This window comes from Ceratosolen solmsi, unplaced genomic scaffold (assembly GCF_000503995.2).
Source record: "Ceratosolen solmsi marchali unplaced genomic scaffold, CerSol_1.0 scaffold27, whole genome shotgun sequence".
Lineage (NCBI taxonomy): Eukaryota > Metazoa > Arthropoda > Insecta > Hymenoptera > Agaonidae > Ceratosolen > Ceratosolen solmsi.
Genome location: NW_011948426.1, coordinates 3,848,143 through 3,865,581, shown reverse-complemented (window position 1 = coordinate 3,865,581; position 17,439 = coordinate 3,848,143). Strand labels below are relative to the sequence as shown.

Here is a 17,439-nt window from a genome sequence, read left to right as displayed (position 1 = left end):
GGTGAGGGGGTTGTCGTGGTAGTGCCTGTCGTGGTGTTACTGCTGAGGAAGCTGGGCGGAGAAGAAGCCGGGAGGAAAGTGCTGGGGAATTGACTAGTAAGGTCCGGAGGCTCCCGGGGCCCCGTAGCTCGAGCTCAGCCCGGACGAGGTTCCGCTGCCGGAGCTAGCCGATCCGTGACCACCGGTGCCGTGACCGCCGAGACCGCTGTCACCGCCCAGTCCACCGTCGAGTCCTCCGTGACCAGCACCACCACCGATGCCGCCAATTCCGCCGATTCCGCCAATTCCGCCGATTCCGCCGATTCCGCTGCCGCCGCTACCTCCGTCCTTCTGCAATGCCAATGTAAACGTCATCGTCACTTTATGACTTTTGACGAGCATTCACTTCGTGCATTCCAATAATCAGCAGCAACTCTTTTTTAATCAGCTCCCTTCTCACTCCCTACTACTAACTTATAATAAATAAGCTTTTCAACACTCGTATAATATTCTTTCGTACATAAAATCGCTCGTAAAAACTTTTGAACTTTCAGTATTTTTCTAATAACACTATTGATCATGATAAAACCACTTCTATCTTTATGCAATTCATTCGTATGGATTAATAAAATAGAGCGTTATTTTTAATGCGAAAAGAGGACAAAATTGCCGATTAAACTCTGAATGTAAATTAATTAAACATTGCTGGGAATCTCTTAATTATCCGTAATCCCGCCCCCCCCCCTCCCCCAATAATTTGAAATGTTTTTCATTTTCTCCGTCTTTTATTTCCCTTCCTTTCTTTCTTCATAACTACTTATCAAAATAAACCGTCAAATTATCGAAAAGAAGAAAGTGTGTGTACGCTCTTATACCTGAGTCTTGTATTTGATGAAGTAAACTTCAGGTTTGCTTGGTTGGGTTGGTGCAACTGTGGGCAGATTGAATTCGGGTGCATCCTCGGGCTTCTTCACCAAGACGTAGATGAGGGTCTTCTGCTCGTCCTGTGCTGGCAGAGCTGGGATAATGGGAGCAGCGGGGGTTGGTGGAGTCGGGGCCTTAATGAAAATTATCTTGTAGTGTTTCTGGGCCGGGGCAAGGGCAGGCGATGTACGAAGTGGTCGGTCTTCGACGGGTTCTGGTGGAGGCACGTGGACGTAGATGTGCTTCTGAATGAGGGTGCCACCTCCGAAACCGGCTCCACTGCCGCTTCCGAATCCGCCGCCGCCGCCGCCGCCGCCGCCGCCGCCGCCGCCGCCTCCGCTTCCGAATCCACCGCCGCCTCCACTTCCGAATCCGCCGCTACTGAATCCACCACTGCCTCCGTGTCCGGAGCCTCCAAAACCGCCGATACCACTTCCACCTCCGTGACCACCGCCTCCGAATCCGCCGATGCTGCCGCCACCACCGTGGCCGCCTCCACCGAATCCACCGATGCTACCACCGCCGCCGCCGCCACCGCCACCGCCGCCGCCTGAGTGGCCACCTCCGAAAGAGCCTCCCGGAGCGCCGTAGCTACCACTTGGTACACTTGGTTGCTGGTACGAGTACCCGGCTTCGGGTCGTGCGAGCGCCACACTGGCGAGCGCCAATATCTGCAAATTTTTTAAGGGGTACTCGTAAATGCACTTCCTTAAAATTCCCTATGACGTTATATGCGACACTTCAACCCCTCGTCTCGACAAATCTTATGTTCGATGTTCTGTTCAGGTCTGAGGATGTTCGAGGGAATAGTGAGAGTGAGTATAGAATAGAAGAGAGGCTCGAACGAGGCTAAAATTATTAAATTCTTTATGTCTGCCTGAGCATGAGTTTATTGTTTGATTGTTTATTTCAAATCCTCCTCCCCCCCCCTCCCACCGCCCCCTAACCATCCCCTCCCACTCACCATCACTACCATCACCAAGATGAAAAGGCGAGTCGGACAACGCGATAATTAAATTTGTGCTTATTTTGCCGTAGAAGTAGAGCGGTAAAACTTGCTTTCGTTCGTCAAAAATTTAATAAAATAGCAATTTAAGAAAAGCGTAGAATAAAACGGAGAGTGAAAACTAAGAGTAAAAGTGACTTTAAAAATCAAAAGTGACTGGAATTCGCTCAAACGGGACTAACGCAAAGTATAAGAGTATTAAGTATGAGAGAAGGAAGTGGAAGCGAGGAAGGAGACGAGATGTAATCGCGGAGAAAAGGGAAAGGAAGATGTAGTGGGTTACAAGTGTGTTATATACAGTTAGCATGTCGTAAGTGTTCTTACTGGGGCTAACTTACCATGAATGCCCTCATGGTTGCTGCTGTTCCTTGATTTGAGGACTGATGCTCCGTAGTTGTCTTGAGGCCCCCTTTTATACGGCCAGACTCTCGCGGGCCCCACTCGGCGGCCCGTCGACGGGACCCATCACCTACAAGATGCCACAGAGCTGTTGCAAATCTCTCGCTCTTCGTCTTACTAACGCACTTTGCTTTTATTCTTTTCTCTCTCTCTCTCTCTCTCTCTCTCTCTCTCACTCGTTGACTGTTTCGCTCCTGGGAGATCAGCACACTCGAATATCTCTTGAATTCGCCTCCTTATTCCTTTCTCCTACCTTTCTTTATTAACCCTTGTCGCTTTTTCTTCTGGTCATCCTCACCTTTTACACTTTAGATGAACGCGTCGCGTAGACCACTCGTAGTGATCCCTGTTTCCTTCCTCGCTAAAACATTTCTTTGTTTTATATTCTTCATTCTTAATATGATTTTTTTACCGTTTTTTCGGTACATAAAATTTACTTGCGACTGAAAATACTAAAACCGTTAAATACTTAGTAAGGAATTAACAAACAAACAAACAAATAAAAAAAAAAAAAAACTAAATACATAAAAAACAAAAAGTTATAGCTGATGATAAAATTAAACAATGGAATTATTGTAGTTTGTGAGGAGTGTAAAGTACTGGCTGAATTACGTACTACCCTAACATTTTATTAAATCGTACAATATAAATCTATAAATAAATAAAATTGATTGCATAATCTGACAATAAAAACATTGTACTTTTACATCTTTATTTGCTTTAAAGTATAACTTTACTGAAACAAAAAACTTTGTTCCTCAAAGAGAATTAATGCTCTTACTTATAAAACTCTTATAAAATTATATTTCTCCAGTTCATAGAATTAATATGAAATATGAAAATATAATTCTTTGGCGAAATATTGGATTACATTTCAGACGAACGTTAAATCGAACTCAATGCAATTACAAGACAGCAACATTTTACGAAGACATTAAAAATATGATATTTTTCCATAATTTTCATCAATAACATTAAAAATACATCTCTCTTTCATTTTACGCGGTAATTAAATAATGGTGATTGAATGCGCCATTGAATGATGTCATAAGTACGAATAAACGTAAACTTTATTTCTATAAAGCTAAACTTCGATCGACTCATGAGTATTAATGATCAGCTGTGCGCAAGCGGTAGGCCGACACATAATCATCATGTCAATAAGAAGTGACATTCGACGATGAAGAAGGGTTCTGAGCCGAAAAAGATGCAAGTTCATATCGTCGATCATATAAACGAGTAGTTGTATGGGTTCCGTCATGTCGAACAGTCTGTCATCCAGTGCATTAAAATCAACATACATTCACGAGAGGTAAATTTCAAAGAATTTATTTCTAAGATGCTTTTTTATAGGCGATTTTCTAATTTTCTAATTTTATTACATATTTACAATATGGGACAAAACCATGTGACTGATATATATATCTATATATATATATATATATATATATATATATATATATATATATATATATATATATATATATTAATACATTATACAAAATTAACAAGTAAACGATGACTTTTACATTCTTAAAGCTTATATAGCCCAATTATAAATTATCGATAAAATTTTTTTACATAGTTTTACTGAAATTTCATCGTAAAAATTAATTTCATTACAAATACGCCTACATCTTTCGGCAAACTCTATTAATGACAAACTATATATTCAACATCATCTTAACCTATAAATTTTGTCGAGTATATTCGCATCTAAAATTTATAATTTTATCATAATTTTACGTTTTAGTATAATGAATAAAAAAAGTGTATAAATAAAATTGCTAATAGACTGTTTAAATTCTTGAGCTTTAAATATTATACTAAGTGAATTTCATATTACGATTTATAATAGAAAAAAAGTTTTTATAATTTTTAATTTTTAAAACTTCTTGTGTGTTTAATATAAATATGTACAACTTCTATATTTATTGGCGCAAGTATAATCGTGATATGACATAAGTAAATCTATTGTAATTCAATTATACTATATTCATAATATAGTAAAGTATAATTTAATCGACTAAATTAATGTTAGAAGAATAATACTTGTATCTAATGTCTGAAATTTAATTTTTATGCATATTCTTATACGAAAATTAATTAAGTAGTTAATTATAATTTTTCTCATAATTTGAATATTAATAATAATCATTAAAAATATAACGACGATAAATTTTTTATGTTTAATGCATTGATTAAGAAATACCTTAAGGATATGCAACTAAACAGTGATCTTACACATTCGATAGTCTCTCATTTATATGCATAAATGTTAATTAACCAATTAATAGCATTACTAAATTCATTTACTTAATTTACTCAATTCTATGATAATAAATGTTTATTAATATATTTTTTCCGCGATAGAATGTATAAAATTTGAACAGAATTTCTCACGGATTTTTTTACAACCGAACGTTTCTTGATGTAAAATCATAAAACCAATGGGTGAAATATTTCATTTAAAATGAAATAAATATAAGTTTGAATTATTGGCTATTTTTTATTTAAAATACTGTATTTTTAATATATGTAATTTTTTAAGCTTCGATGTGGCTGGTAAGTTTTACAATTTCATAAGTCAGTATGTACAAGAGTTTTAAACTATTCTCGGATGAATGGATTTTGGTAAAACAATATAGTTTTGTGTCTCATAATTTAGTGAATTTTATTTCTTGAAATAGAACAGAGATGAAATTCTGCATTTGTTTGTATCGAATGATAATGCTAATAATGCCTAGCGGCACTTTCCCAACAATTATATTTAGCATTTGAATAAGGATTATTTTTTGCCACTTCTTTCCTCCTACATTTGCTAATATATTTTTGAATACTTAATCGAACGATGATGTTAAAAATATAACTGGTAAGTGAAAGTTCATATAACAAGTACTTATTGCTAATTATAGTATTGTTCAAGAATCGTAAATATATAACCGACAACTGGCTCTAATTTAAAAGAATTTCTGAAGTTTAGAAGAAGCAGATGCGGGCAGCAGACAATTTTCATTATTGTGCATAAAAAACACTCTCTGACGAGTTTTCGTCTAATTAGCATTTAGTCCTTGCATCTCCGGAACTTTCCTTAAGCATCCATTGGATACCTAAAAACGTTGTATTGTTGCAGAGAATTATTGAAGAAACTATGTTTAGTATTGGGATATGTATGCGTAATATTCAATATAGTATATGTAACATGATTTAGAAACTAACCGGTTAAAAAACTAGATTAAAGTAATGTGTGCTTCTTAACTGAGCATCTACAAGTAAAAGTAAATACTTTCCAATCATGCTGCGTAATTTATAGATATTATGAAACATATTTATTAAAGTTATCACTAATAAATTAGATGGGAACAAAAACAAAACAAAACAAAAAAAGAAATAAAAATAATTGTAAAATTGATTAATTTAGTATTTCAGTTCACTTGCTTTCATGACGTTGTAAATTTATACATAAATTACTTGAATATACAATCTGCGATCTCCTATTAATTAATCACGATTAATTTCAAAATAGAAATATTCAATTCCCGTTACATGGAATCCTTTTACTCTACACGATGCTTAAAAAAAAAAAAAAAAAAAAAAAACTGACAAGCGATATACAGACATTAACCGATGAATTGGAAAATAACGTACAAAGACGTATGTGGCAGTAAGTTTTTCCAAGTGCTGACGAACACATTCCCGCTCAGCTGAGACGTCTAACATTATTTTTCAGCCGGATGCCATTTTTCGCTTCTCTCTTTCGCAGATTCCTAGGAACGTTCGCAGCTCGAGCAAGAGGAATATCGACTTTCTTGCGAAATCTTAACCACCCGTAGTCGTCATAGGCTGGAACCAACTCTTCCCCGTTTTGCTCTTTGTTGCCGCTGCGAGTACCATGGGATCCCGTAAACAGGCATACGAGCATCTCGAAATGAAAGAGTAAGAACGAGAGAGAACGGGATGACCCAAATATTTTTGTTGGTCGCAGTCACTTTTTTTCGGCGTCGATAATAGCACGAAGGTACAAAGCCTTGAAAAGCCTTGGCAGTTGGGCAAAAGTCTCGTATCCTACATCACTCGAAGCTTTAGCTTATTTCCGTGAGGCTGCCAACAGTGACAGACTCACGAGTACTTAGGCTCCCTACCAATTCGATTTCTTTCTCTTCTTTTTCGGCGCCGCTCCGAGTTTCTTTAAAAAATTTTTTATCTTCATCTCCATGCCTCGAGCTCGCTTCATTCCTCCTCATTACATGTTTAACCGAAGTGTCACGAATGAATTTTTAAACTCCCGTCGTCAACATTAAATAGGTCCACATTGTGTAGGCCCAGTTTTTAATTTAGTCAAACGGAAAGAATTTAATTATTAGTGAACATAAAGATTTTATCAATTTTCTTCACACTAGATATAATTATTAAAAGGCTCTTAGATCATAGGATTTAATTTTTCAAATAATTTACTTTTACTTTTTTCGAAACTTTCATTTTATGCTAACCTAGAGTTACAATCCTTTTTATTAAGTATTTTAAAAACTTTTCTAAATATATAATTAATTTTCTTTTTCATAGGGCATAAAAAGTATTATTTTATTAGAATTGTTACAACTGTTCAATTCTTATTATCTCTTATTAAAGACTTGTTCCTAATTAAATATCTCCCATTCGTTCGATTAATCGTAAATAATTTTGAAACTGTAGTGAAATATTGATTATTACCTAACTAAATGTTAAATTTAATTCCTAATATATTTTAGCGTTAACAAATTACTTTTCTTTTCTTTTTTTTTAAACACTTTGTTATATAATTTACATTGATTTTTTACATAAAATTGTGAAGAAAAAAATTCATCTATTGAATACGTAAACTAAAGTTTTGTAATAACTCGATAACTATTTGGCATAAAATGAATAAAATTTTTTAGCGTGAATAATTTTAATATTAATTGCTTCAAAATTGATCGATTAATTATATAGCACGATAATTGAGGTTAAAAACTATTTTAAAAATGAAATATTCAATGAAATTAAACCTTGACATTTCCATTAATAAAAAAAAAAAAAAAAAGAAAAGAAGAAGAAAATACATCGCCTCTGTGCTACATGAATAAGGCGAATCTTAAAAATTGAGTATATTAACATTAGTTGTAAAGAAATTTTTATACTTGCCGAAACAGGTGTAAATATCTTTTCACAACTTTCTTCCATTAAAATTTATTTAAAACGAAAAAGAGTTACCTAATTGCAATTCAAAAATAGCCTTAATTCTTTTTTAATGCCAACTCAAAAACGATTAAAAATTCAATTTGCCACAAAAATCTACGATTATATATAAATTTTTTTATTATAGCTGTATTATGAGCTTACGAGAAGTTTATATATTTAGTACAATAGTTAAAATCATTAAATAGATAGTAAATTTTGTATACATAATTTAAATAAATCATAATTACCAATTATTTTGCTAAATAATTATCTCTATAACTGCGAATTGCGAAATATTTTTTCATTTTTATCATGAGATTCTACCGAATGACATATTCCGATTAAGCACAAATAATATTATATTATAAATAATATACTTTATTAATTATAATGGTAATATTAATTTTTATTTTTCAATATTATGATTTTTTTGTAAATATATATATATATATATTTTTTTTTTAAATAATCTATATAAAAAGTTTGAATATCTTTTGTACTAAAATTAACGAAATACTTGAAATAAACTTTTTAGGTTTTAATTATTTAAAAATTCTATTTGAATATTATCCGATTTAGAGATATAAATACTTTTTGAAGTATTATTTTTCAAGAATACAAATGCATATATATATATATATATATAAATATATATTTTTTTTTTTAATAAGAAATACATGATATTTATAACTATTTCATTTAATATGAAAGGTTGCAAATATTTATCATAATATATCTTTAGAATATATTATGTAGTTAGAAGATAAAACTTCTTTTGATGAACCTGTTTCCGAAATATTTCTACATATATATATATATACACAATTATGTTAATTATTAAATTTAGAATTATTTAACTTTGATTTCAAGTTATTATAGGACATAAATAAGAGCATAACATTGGGGTTTTAAAACTGCATATGCATAATTTGAATGGGCCTGTTAACAATATAGAATTTTATGGAGCAAAGGCACGTATAAATCCTGTGTGGCAATAGAACGATAAGTTTTTTTAATTGTATACTATAAAATAAATTCCTGTCTTATAATAATAGTTCTTCCGAGATATTTGTGTAATCTAAAAAAGATTATACATATCGTCGAGCATGCGAGGGCATTACGTTTAACTGTTTGTTCAAGCAAACATAAAAAAGATGTAGCAGACACGAGAATAATGCTTTAATCAAGAAAGATTAGCATTCGTAGCCGAAATCCATCGTGTCATATCAGACAAACGAATTACATAGAAGTCATTAGCGATGTAGAGTTATTAAAAATTATTGCGACAATTCATAAAGTGGGTCAGAAATTCAAAAAATCAGTCTAGCAGACAAATCATATGTTATACAAAAGATTAATTCTTAATTAAACGGTTTAACGAATAAAACCACATTATCATTATACGAAAATTATGAAATTTTAATGTGTTGATTTTCCTGATGTTTATTAAAAATCACAGGCCTTGTTACAACATTATAAGAAGTTCTTTTTATTAAAGTCTGTCAATGTATACATTAATAATTAAAGGAACTCTATGAATGTGCGCAATAAAATTAAACTTAAAATTAAAATTATAATTAATGGTAAATAAAAACAATACGCATTTACCTAGCTAGGAATATCATAATATTAAAATTATTATATAATGATCTAAAAATATAAACAAAATTTTAAAGCAAATCAATATATTAAGCTACAAGCCACTTCTACTTTTATTTAGTTTTTCGAATTATCCTGAATTATTTGAAGAAAAGAGATTTGTCGATTATTAATTTTTAATCTCCATAACATGATGAAATATAATTGTTAAATAAAATTTTTCTATATTTTTACATCATTATATCAATATATCAGCAAAGATAAGGAAATGCAGTAAATTAAAAACTACAAAAATCATTAAATAAACTTTTGAAATATGTGTGACCTGTTTATAGAAGCTCCTGGCTTATAGTTGACCATGCGAATCATAAAAAATGGATTTTATAAACATTAACTACAAATGAACATTTATTTAGTTTCAAGCTACATTACCATATGGAAACAAAATTATCTAAATTTTACAATTGGAGATGAAAGATATTTATTGGCATATCGACCATAGTATAAAACTCATTAAAAACAGAAATTATAATTTTTTTTTTTTTTTTTTTTTTTGAATTTTATTTTATCTAATATAATTTTAAATATATTTAGTCAAATATATTTTTACTATTATAAAAGAAAAATACGTATTAGTGAATTTATAAAAATAAAATTTATCAAATGTTAAAAATATATAAGTTGTATTTCATCTATTTTTGTTCAGCACAAATTAAATAAAATAATATACAAATTACTATAATTCCTCTTATTTATCAGTTTTTCATATATATGTTCTCTTAGTTACATTACTATTGTTAATATTAGTTTAAATAATACAAACAAGAAAAAGAAGAAAAAAAAGAAAGTGTCTTTCATATTATATATATATATATTTCTTCATTATATTCGTTTAGTAAACTTATCTAATTTTATCTAATATCTTCATATTTTTAAGATAATTAAATAAAATAAAATTTTAATTCAAAATAATATTTTTTAATATAATTGATTAGTATTATAATTTATCAGAATTCATATCAATTTTATGAATTACTATCTATTTTCATTATAGTAGACAATTTTAAATGAAAGTTAAGTTTATCATATATCAGTAATTACAGATTAATGTAATTTAATAATCTATGATCAATTTGTAGGTTTTTTTTTTTTTTTTTTTTTTTTTTTTCTTATTCCAATAGAACTATAATGAAAATTTTATTAAACATATTTTTTCTGCAATTCTACGATACAAAAATTAGAAACGTATTAGAGTTGAATTGTAATTATCAATTAGATAATATTTTTGAGACCATATAATATTGAAAATTTCAAAGTTCACAAATCAAACATATGAAATACATATGTACATTAATATAAATATATAAAATCTGATGAGCCTATTATCAAAACATTAAAAAGTCAATTTAGAATATTTTACATAAATTAAAGATTTATAAGATAGGTTTTAAAATAAGACTAAACAGCATGTGGGAAATTTGTAAAATAAATTTAAATAAAAAAATTCTATTTCAGGAAATTTTGAATTCACGTTCTTACGCAATAATTATGCAAATAATATCGGGTCGCTATGAGATAGTTGAGCATAATATAATATACTGTTATTTGTATACGATATTTTTATTCTTCATATTATTTTGCAATAACTTTATAATATATAACTATATATAACTATTTAATGACTATACAAGATCGTTTCATATATATCTTTGTAATTATATATTTTTTGTTTATAAGATATTTTTACGTATTGTAGATGATTACCTTTTTTTTTTATGTTTTTTATGTTTTTTATGTTTTTTTTTTTTTTTTTGCAAAGGATGAACACGAGGAAAGAAATATGAAAAGGAAGAATAGTATAAGCTCGAACTGCTAAAATCAAACGTTATTATGACTTATGTCTGGATTTTTCAAGATGTAAGTGCACACTGTTTTACATAATGACCGAAGATGGAATCTTTCGTTATCTCGCTGAAGCCTATATATTTCATCATAGTATATTAGTAGATAAAGAGACAAAGCATATAATGAATGCAAATTTAGTGTCATAAAATTAAATTTTTTTGAATAACAGTAGACGGCATGTTTTCAATAGTTATTAACTCTTACTTATATTGCTTATGGCTCGTTTACTCTCATCTCGTCTCTCTCTCTCTCTCTCTCTCTCTCTCTCTCTCTCTTCTGATTGTATCTATATAACTACTCTCTATCTTTACTCTACTTTTCTCAAGTAAACATCAAACTATAGAAGGTTATTTGTTTCATGATCTTTCTATCGACATCATTTACAGATAGTCGTTCATGGTAAATTTTCAAGGGAACTAACTTCCAAAGTAAATTCCAGTTTAACTGGCATTGCGATCCCCGACATCATCTAACATCTCGGATAATTTAATCTGGTTTATGCATGCCTATACGTATAAACTGTCGTGTATAAGTGCCCATGTATGCGTTTGTGCAAGCACTCGTACACCTATATATGCACGTGTATAATGTATTTAGAGAGCGAAATTCAAGCATTTACGCCTCCAGGGTATTCACGAAGGAATTAGGGAAAGTCTTAGATTTTCAAAGACCTTCCTTCCTCCCGACTTATCTGCAGTCTACCGTTATTGCGTAAGGCTTCTTATTTTAGGACTTTGGTTTCAGGCAATAAGTAACCGAGAAACCTAAGCTTCTCGTCTCGCATTCATTTTTATTCAAATAAAAATGATCCTTAATATGAGTATTACAATTCCGTGTGAAATGTTAGTCATTCTTTTTAACATGAAGTGGAAATTTTTAATAATTCTAGGTACTTAAAACGCTTTTATATAACATGGCTTTGTAGCGACTTTCATATAGACATTGATGATAAATGTCTTATAGAGAATCTTATAAAGATTCTCGTATTGAATTGAGCGTTTGATGTTTTTATTATTATTAAATAAAAATAAAATAAAAAACAAAACAGAAAGAGAAGAAAAAAAACAAACAAGAAAAAAACCAAATCGAAACTTTTAACTGTATAAAGCTAGCTTATAAGCATATCCTTAGAGATTGAATTTCTTCATCTTGAATTTCAAACACTTTCAAATTGAAATTGCACTCATTTTTCATAATTACTACATGCAAAAATTATCTTCAGCGTTAAAAAAGCTCTAAGGTTAATTTTCGTCTTTACGATGCGTTACTAGAAGATTCCTTTTTAACAAACTCTTAAAAATATTATGGCTTTGCTAAAAATGGATTTGGACGTTGGATGCCCCATTAAATACGACGGCAGATTAAGAAAATAATGTTAAATCTTGTAATTTTTTACGGTTGCAATTATCTGTAATTTATAAAATATATATTTACGTAGAAAAAAAAAATGCAATTTATAAATAACGAATAAACATTTATAAATGCCAATTGAGGTTGTTAAATTATCAAATTTGTAATTACAAAATTTGTTAGCTGTCGGATAATTTTTCAACTCTAACTAAAGGCCAGAATAACGTGACTAAATGCATGACTTTTAGACTTAATAGTGTTAACACTACTAAACCGTCTAACTATAATGGCTTTACCCATGTATTTAGTCATTTTAAGGTCGCAATTTTACAATCAGTTACACCGATAGATTATAATTACTTGAATTAAAGTTTTTATTGCGTGCTTTGTGGCGCGGATCTAAGAAATTAATAGCTTCATTTGAATAAATTTATGAATAAAAAATCTTATCGTCGCTGAGTACAATCTCGGTTAAAGAGGCATATGGAGTGAGGGGCTTTGGTGGGAGGGGGGAGGACCGGGGGTTGGAGACACCGAGAGGTCGGCAAAGAAGAAGCTCTTAGCTTTGGCAACTCAAACAAAAACATTCGAAAGCTTAATTGTTCCATCGCACATTACGACGAAACCGTAAGTTATGCTCAGTTTCAAAATAACGAGGTGCAACCTCTTCATCAGCAAGTCCCCGGCTCAATCGAACGATATCTCACACTCACCGGTCCTTCATAACTTCCGACTTTAAAATACCGTCTCGCACACTAATAACGTGGTCCAGCTCGCTATTACGTAACATCCAATTGAAAAATGTCAAGCGTTATAAATTATAACGATCTCGGCTGATAAAGTAAGCGAGCGCATCGCTATATTTATGAAACGGTCGCTGCAACGTATAAATTTTCGCAACATAATTTTATGTATACACAAGTATCGCTTCTAAATCTAGGAATTAGTGAAAGTCATAGCGTGGAAAAAATAAAAATGTGAAATTTTAACGCGAGTCCCGCCATCGTCATAAGCGTCTTATCTGAAATTGCGAATTGAAATAAATGTAATCGACGGCGCTACATCATGAGAATGGAAGGCCCCGGCCGACCGAGGCTCAACTCGCTATAAAAACCGGAAGATCGCGCGTGAAAAGTTACGCCAGCTAGCTCGCAATAACGCGCCAATTGATTTTCGGGGGAGTCGGTGAACAAGTGTTTCCCGGCGCGGCGATGTTTTCCAAACGACCTCAACTCCTTCTTCGGATAAGATAGCACGTGCGCCTCGGCGGCGATATCTTCACTTTTACTCGGCTCTCGTGCCCGTCGCGCATTATTGCCTCTCAACGATCACTCTCCGATCAAATCGCCATCTACACAGCCGCGGCAGTCACTCTCGCTCCTTCTAGCGCGGATCTCGAGCGCTTGGTCAATGACTCGTTTGCCCGCTCCTCATATACACACCCGAGCCTGCTCATGATCACTTCATCCCTTTCTCTTTATGCTTCCCTTTGTGCAGCGGACAGCCCGTCACAACACGGATACGGCATACAGCATCGCACAAAGCAGACGCGCGTGGAAATAAAATCGCGAGTCCGATGCTCTCTCCCTTTCTCTTCGCGGGATCCGCGGATTTTCGTCGGATTTCATGCCAAGCGGCCTCGGGCTTCCGCATCCAGAAATGAAAATGTTCGCAATAATAAATTAATCGCCAGACTGGCTGTGTCGATAAGTTGCCAGTCTAATAATGACATGAAAGTCTCCGAAGAAATTGCCCCACTGCTCCGCACGCTCACACTGATCTATACACATTCAGAGATCATCATTATTAGTGTAAATAATCAAAGAGCCTGACAAACGACCAATGGATTATTACAACTGGCGAAATAACCGTGCCTAATGGTCCTTGAGATTTTTTGCAACATCCTCTCCAATCGTTCTATTTTCTCTTGCCGAATTAATAATGATAATATATTCATTACCAGATCATAATGATTTTTAAATTAAATGTGTTTTTTTTCTTCTCTTTTTCTTTTTGTTTTTGTTTTTTTTTTTTTGTTTTTTTTTTCCTTTTGTTTTGTTTTGTTTTGTTTTGTAATGGCTGGCAGGTCATATAAGACTCATTCGCCAAAACGGCATGAGCCAATGGTAGATCGAAAACCATTTAATAGGCATTTTTTTTTTTAAAGGGAATTGATTAAAGATGAAATTCGTAAAAAGATATGTGAGTTGCTGCTTGGGAATTAAATAAAAAGTGTACGGAAATAATCCAATTCCATTATATATTGCGAATCGAAGAATTTCAAAAAATTTCATTTGCTTAATATTATCAAAGGAAAAAACAACAACAGCAATTGGAGAATTAATCTGAAACATCGTCGCAAGGAAATACATCCAAATATTATATTTAGTATAAATAATAGTATTTAGTGAATTTAATTAAAGAGTTCTATGGGTGCGAATGAAACGTTGTTGAAAAATTAAATTTTATAAATCTACTTGCATGCATCTTCAAAAACAAAAAATGTATTTATCATAATTATTTTATTATTATTATTATTATTATTATTATTATTATTATATATACATATCATAAGGTTGAAAAATATTTCTGACTAATAATTATCATTTAAGAATATACATCAAATTTTCTTACATCGTTTTCTTGTTAATGTAACTTTCGTAACACTTAAATACTGATTTAGTAAAAAATAATATCAATCACAAAACGTTAAATATACAAGTCGTAATGAAAGAAATACGCGAATACATATTTTTATCTCAAGCTACTTATTTAAATGCACTTTTTACTAACAAAAATATTATCCTACAATTTGTTCTACAGAAAATTAAAATATCACATTACTGTGTTAAGATATTAGTTTCATGAAAATATAGCTGTAAAGTACACTTTCTCAAAATAATATAAAATTCCAAATAGAAACGCTTTAATCAAGGCTCTGGTTCATAAAATTTTTTCGACCAATCTTGTAAGGTATATGCGAGAAACCGATGTTTCGTAAATATTGCAATTCACTTAAACCGTAGGTTGCATATCACGTTGTTACTAAGCTTAAGCTCATTCTATAACGACGATTACCCAGAAATGCCGTGATGATTTCAAAGTACTATTTACTTCTACTTAATTGGCTATTTAAACATAATAATAACAACAACAACAACAATAATAATAATAATAATAATAATAAGAACATAAAATATTTATAATATATATATATATATATATATATATATATATATATATATATATATATATATATATATAGGAAATAAAAAGAAAAATTGTTAAACGAATATTAAAATAAATTTTAATAGTTTAATATTAAAGGCTTCTATCAATTTCTGCCTTAATTCTGAAAGAAAATTTATTTGTATTTAAATCATCTACGTTACCGATCTTCAACGATTCATTATAAATTATTGTATAAAACGATCTGCAATTCATTAAATCTATATAACTCACTCATGGTATAAGTGCATTAAAACGTTAGAAATTCATGCACAATAAAAAGTTTTATATTATTTTTCTAACCGCAAAGCATAATTACAATATTCTATCGTATATTTAAATAGAATACGCATGTGTAGTTTCGCGCATGCGCTATGGTATATTTATGTTATTGTTAGTTTTATAAGTACTGGACATGTAGGACAGATACACGTACTTTTTCTTTGTTTGTTTGTGCATATAAAAAAAATACGTAGAATACGAAAGAATCTCCGTATAAATTTCTAGCGGTGAAGAAAATTTTTGCAGAATAATATTAAAACGACTGGACCAAAAGTTTTGGATTAGTATGAGTGCCTTCACAAATGTAATTCACGTGTTCGGCGTTAATTTTGCAGATCTTTTATAGCCTCTCACTTCTCGCGTATTTTCACTATGCTTTGCTCTTTTCATCTACGCATTTCTCGGCGATGACTCGCCGCAGCTATGAAATTTCTTCAAATCACTTATACTCACTCGCTCCTACAATTATGTAAGTGCTGACTTTTTTTCCCTTTGCTTTTCATATATATATATATATATATATATATACATACATACATACGTACATACGTAGTTATATATGCTCCGAGATAGATTAGTTAATGCAGAGCAATTATTATTACATTGGTGATAATTTGACAATTTCTTTTATTTCATTAAAATATTTATTATTTATTTATTGTTACCGCTTATTTGAAATTCACGATTTTTTTTTTTTTTTTTTTTTTTTTTTTTTTTTTTTTTTTTACACGTATCTCGGCACACAATATATGCCGGTACATAATATTAAATTCAATTATATATTAAATGTGCTCTCGTTTCGTGTGCGCCATTCTTAATGGGCCCCATTATATTGCGAATTAGTTTCGAGTTAAACGTTAATAAAAAGTTGAAAATTCAGTAATCTTGTAAGTATTCGTCGCTGAAATATCGTTTGTTTTTTTCTCCTCCTCTCTCTCTCTCTCTCTCTCTCTCTCTCTCTCTCTCTCTCTCTCTTTTCTTACCATACTTTCTTCATGGATGGCATTTTATGAACAGGCCTATATATTCTCATTATGCGAAAGAAAGCGGCATCCGGAAAAAGTGATTTATAAGCGCCCCGCCCTTAAGGATGCCAAAGCCCTAATTTTCTACTTAAGTCGCAAGGTGCTTGGCTACCAAAGACGGGCAATGAGTGAACGGATTAAAGAATCGAACGGGAACTTATTAGCAAACAATGGGAAATCCTCGCGATCGTAAAGTCAGGAAGGCGGACGCGAGCGGCTCAGGCTGTGTAACACAGTTTTACCTTCGATCGCTATTGTCGGCTCGAAGTCTCTCTCCATTTTATTACGCATCATCTATAACGAGAAAGAAATAAAAATTCAAAGTAAAAACTGTTGCATCTCACGTGACTGAGCGGGCAGATGAAGCAATTTTATCTATCCTTCCCCCTCCAACCCCTAACCATCTACGCAGTTATCGCGGGAGAAATTTACCAAAGACAAAGTATTATATTATAAGATTATAAGATATAATATTATAAGATATTAATTTTCTTTGTTTTTTTTTTTTTTTTTTTTTTTTTTCAATCTTACGTTAAAAGGGGCCGT

The 17,439-nt window shown here is 31.6% G+C and overlaps 1 protein-coding gene across 1 annotated transcript; it reads right to left on the bottom strand.

Annotated features, from left to right (window-relative positions):
• LOC105363184 (glycine-rich cell wall structural protein 1) lies at positions 1-2,341 on the bottom strand. Its single transcript, XM_011500804.1, has 3 exons — positions 2,248-2,341; positions 855-1,574; positions 1-330 (listed from the first exon to the last, which is right to left on the bottom strand). The coding sequence occupies exons 1-3, from the start codon at positions 2,260-2,262 to the stop codon at positions 94-96; spliced, it is 972 nt and encodes a 323-aa protein (XP_011499106.1). The 5' UTR covers positions 2,263-2,341; the 3' UTR covers positions 1-93.
• Positions 2,342-17,439: the final 15,098 nt, after the last annotated feature.

What these genes read in the sequence shown, in the direction of transcription:
- LOC105363184 (XM_011500804.1), bottom strand. An exon ending in TCATCAAATACAAGACTCAG is followed by an intron (nt 331 to 854) that starts GTATAAGAGCGT and finishes TTGGCATTGCAG; the next exon opens with AAGGACGGAGGTAGCGGCGG.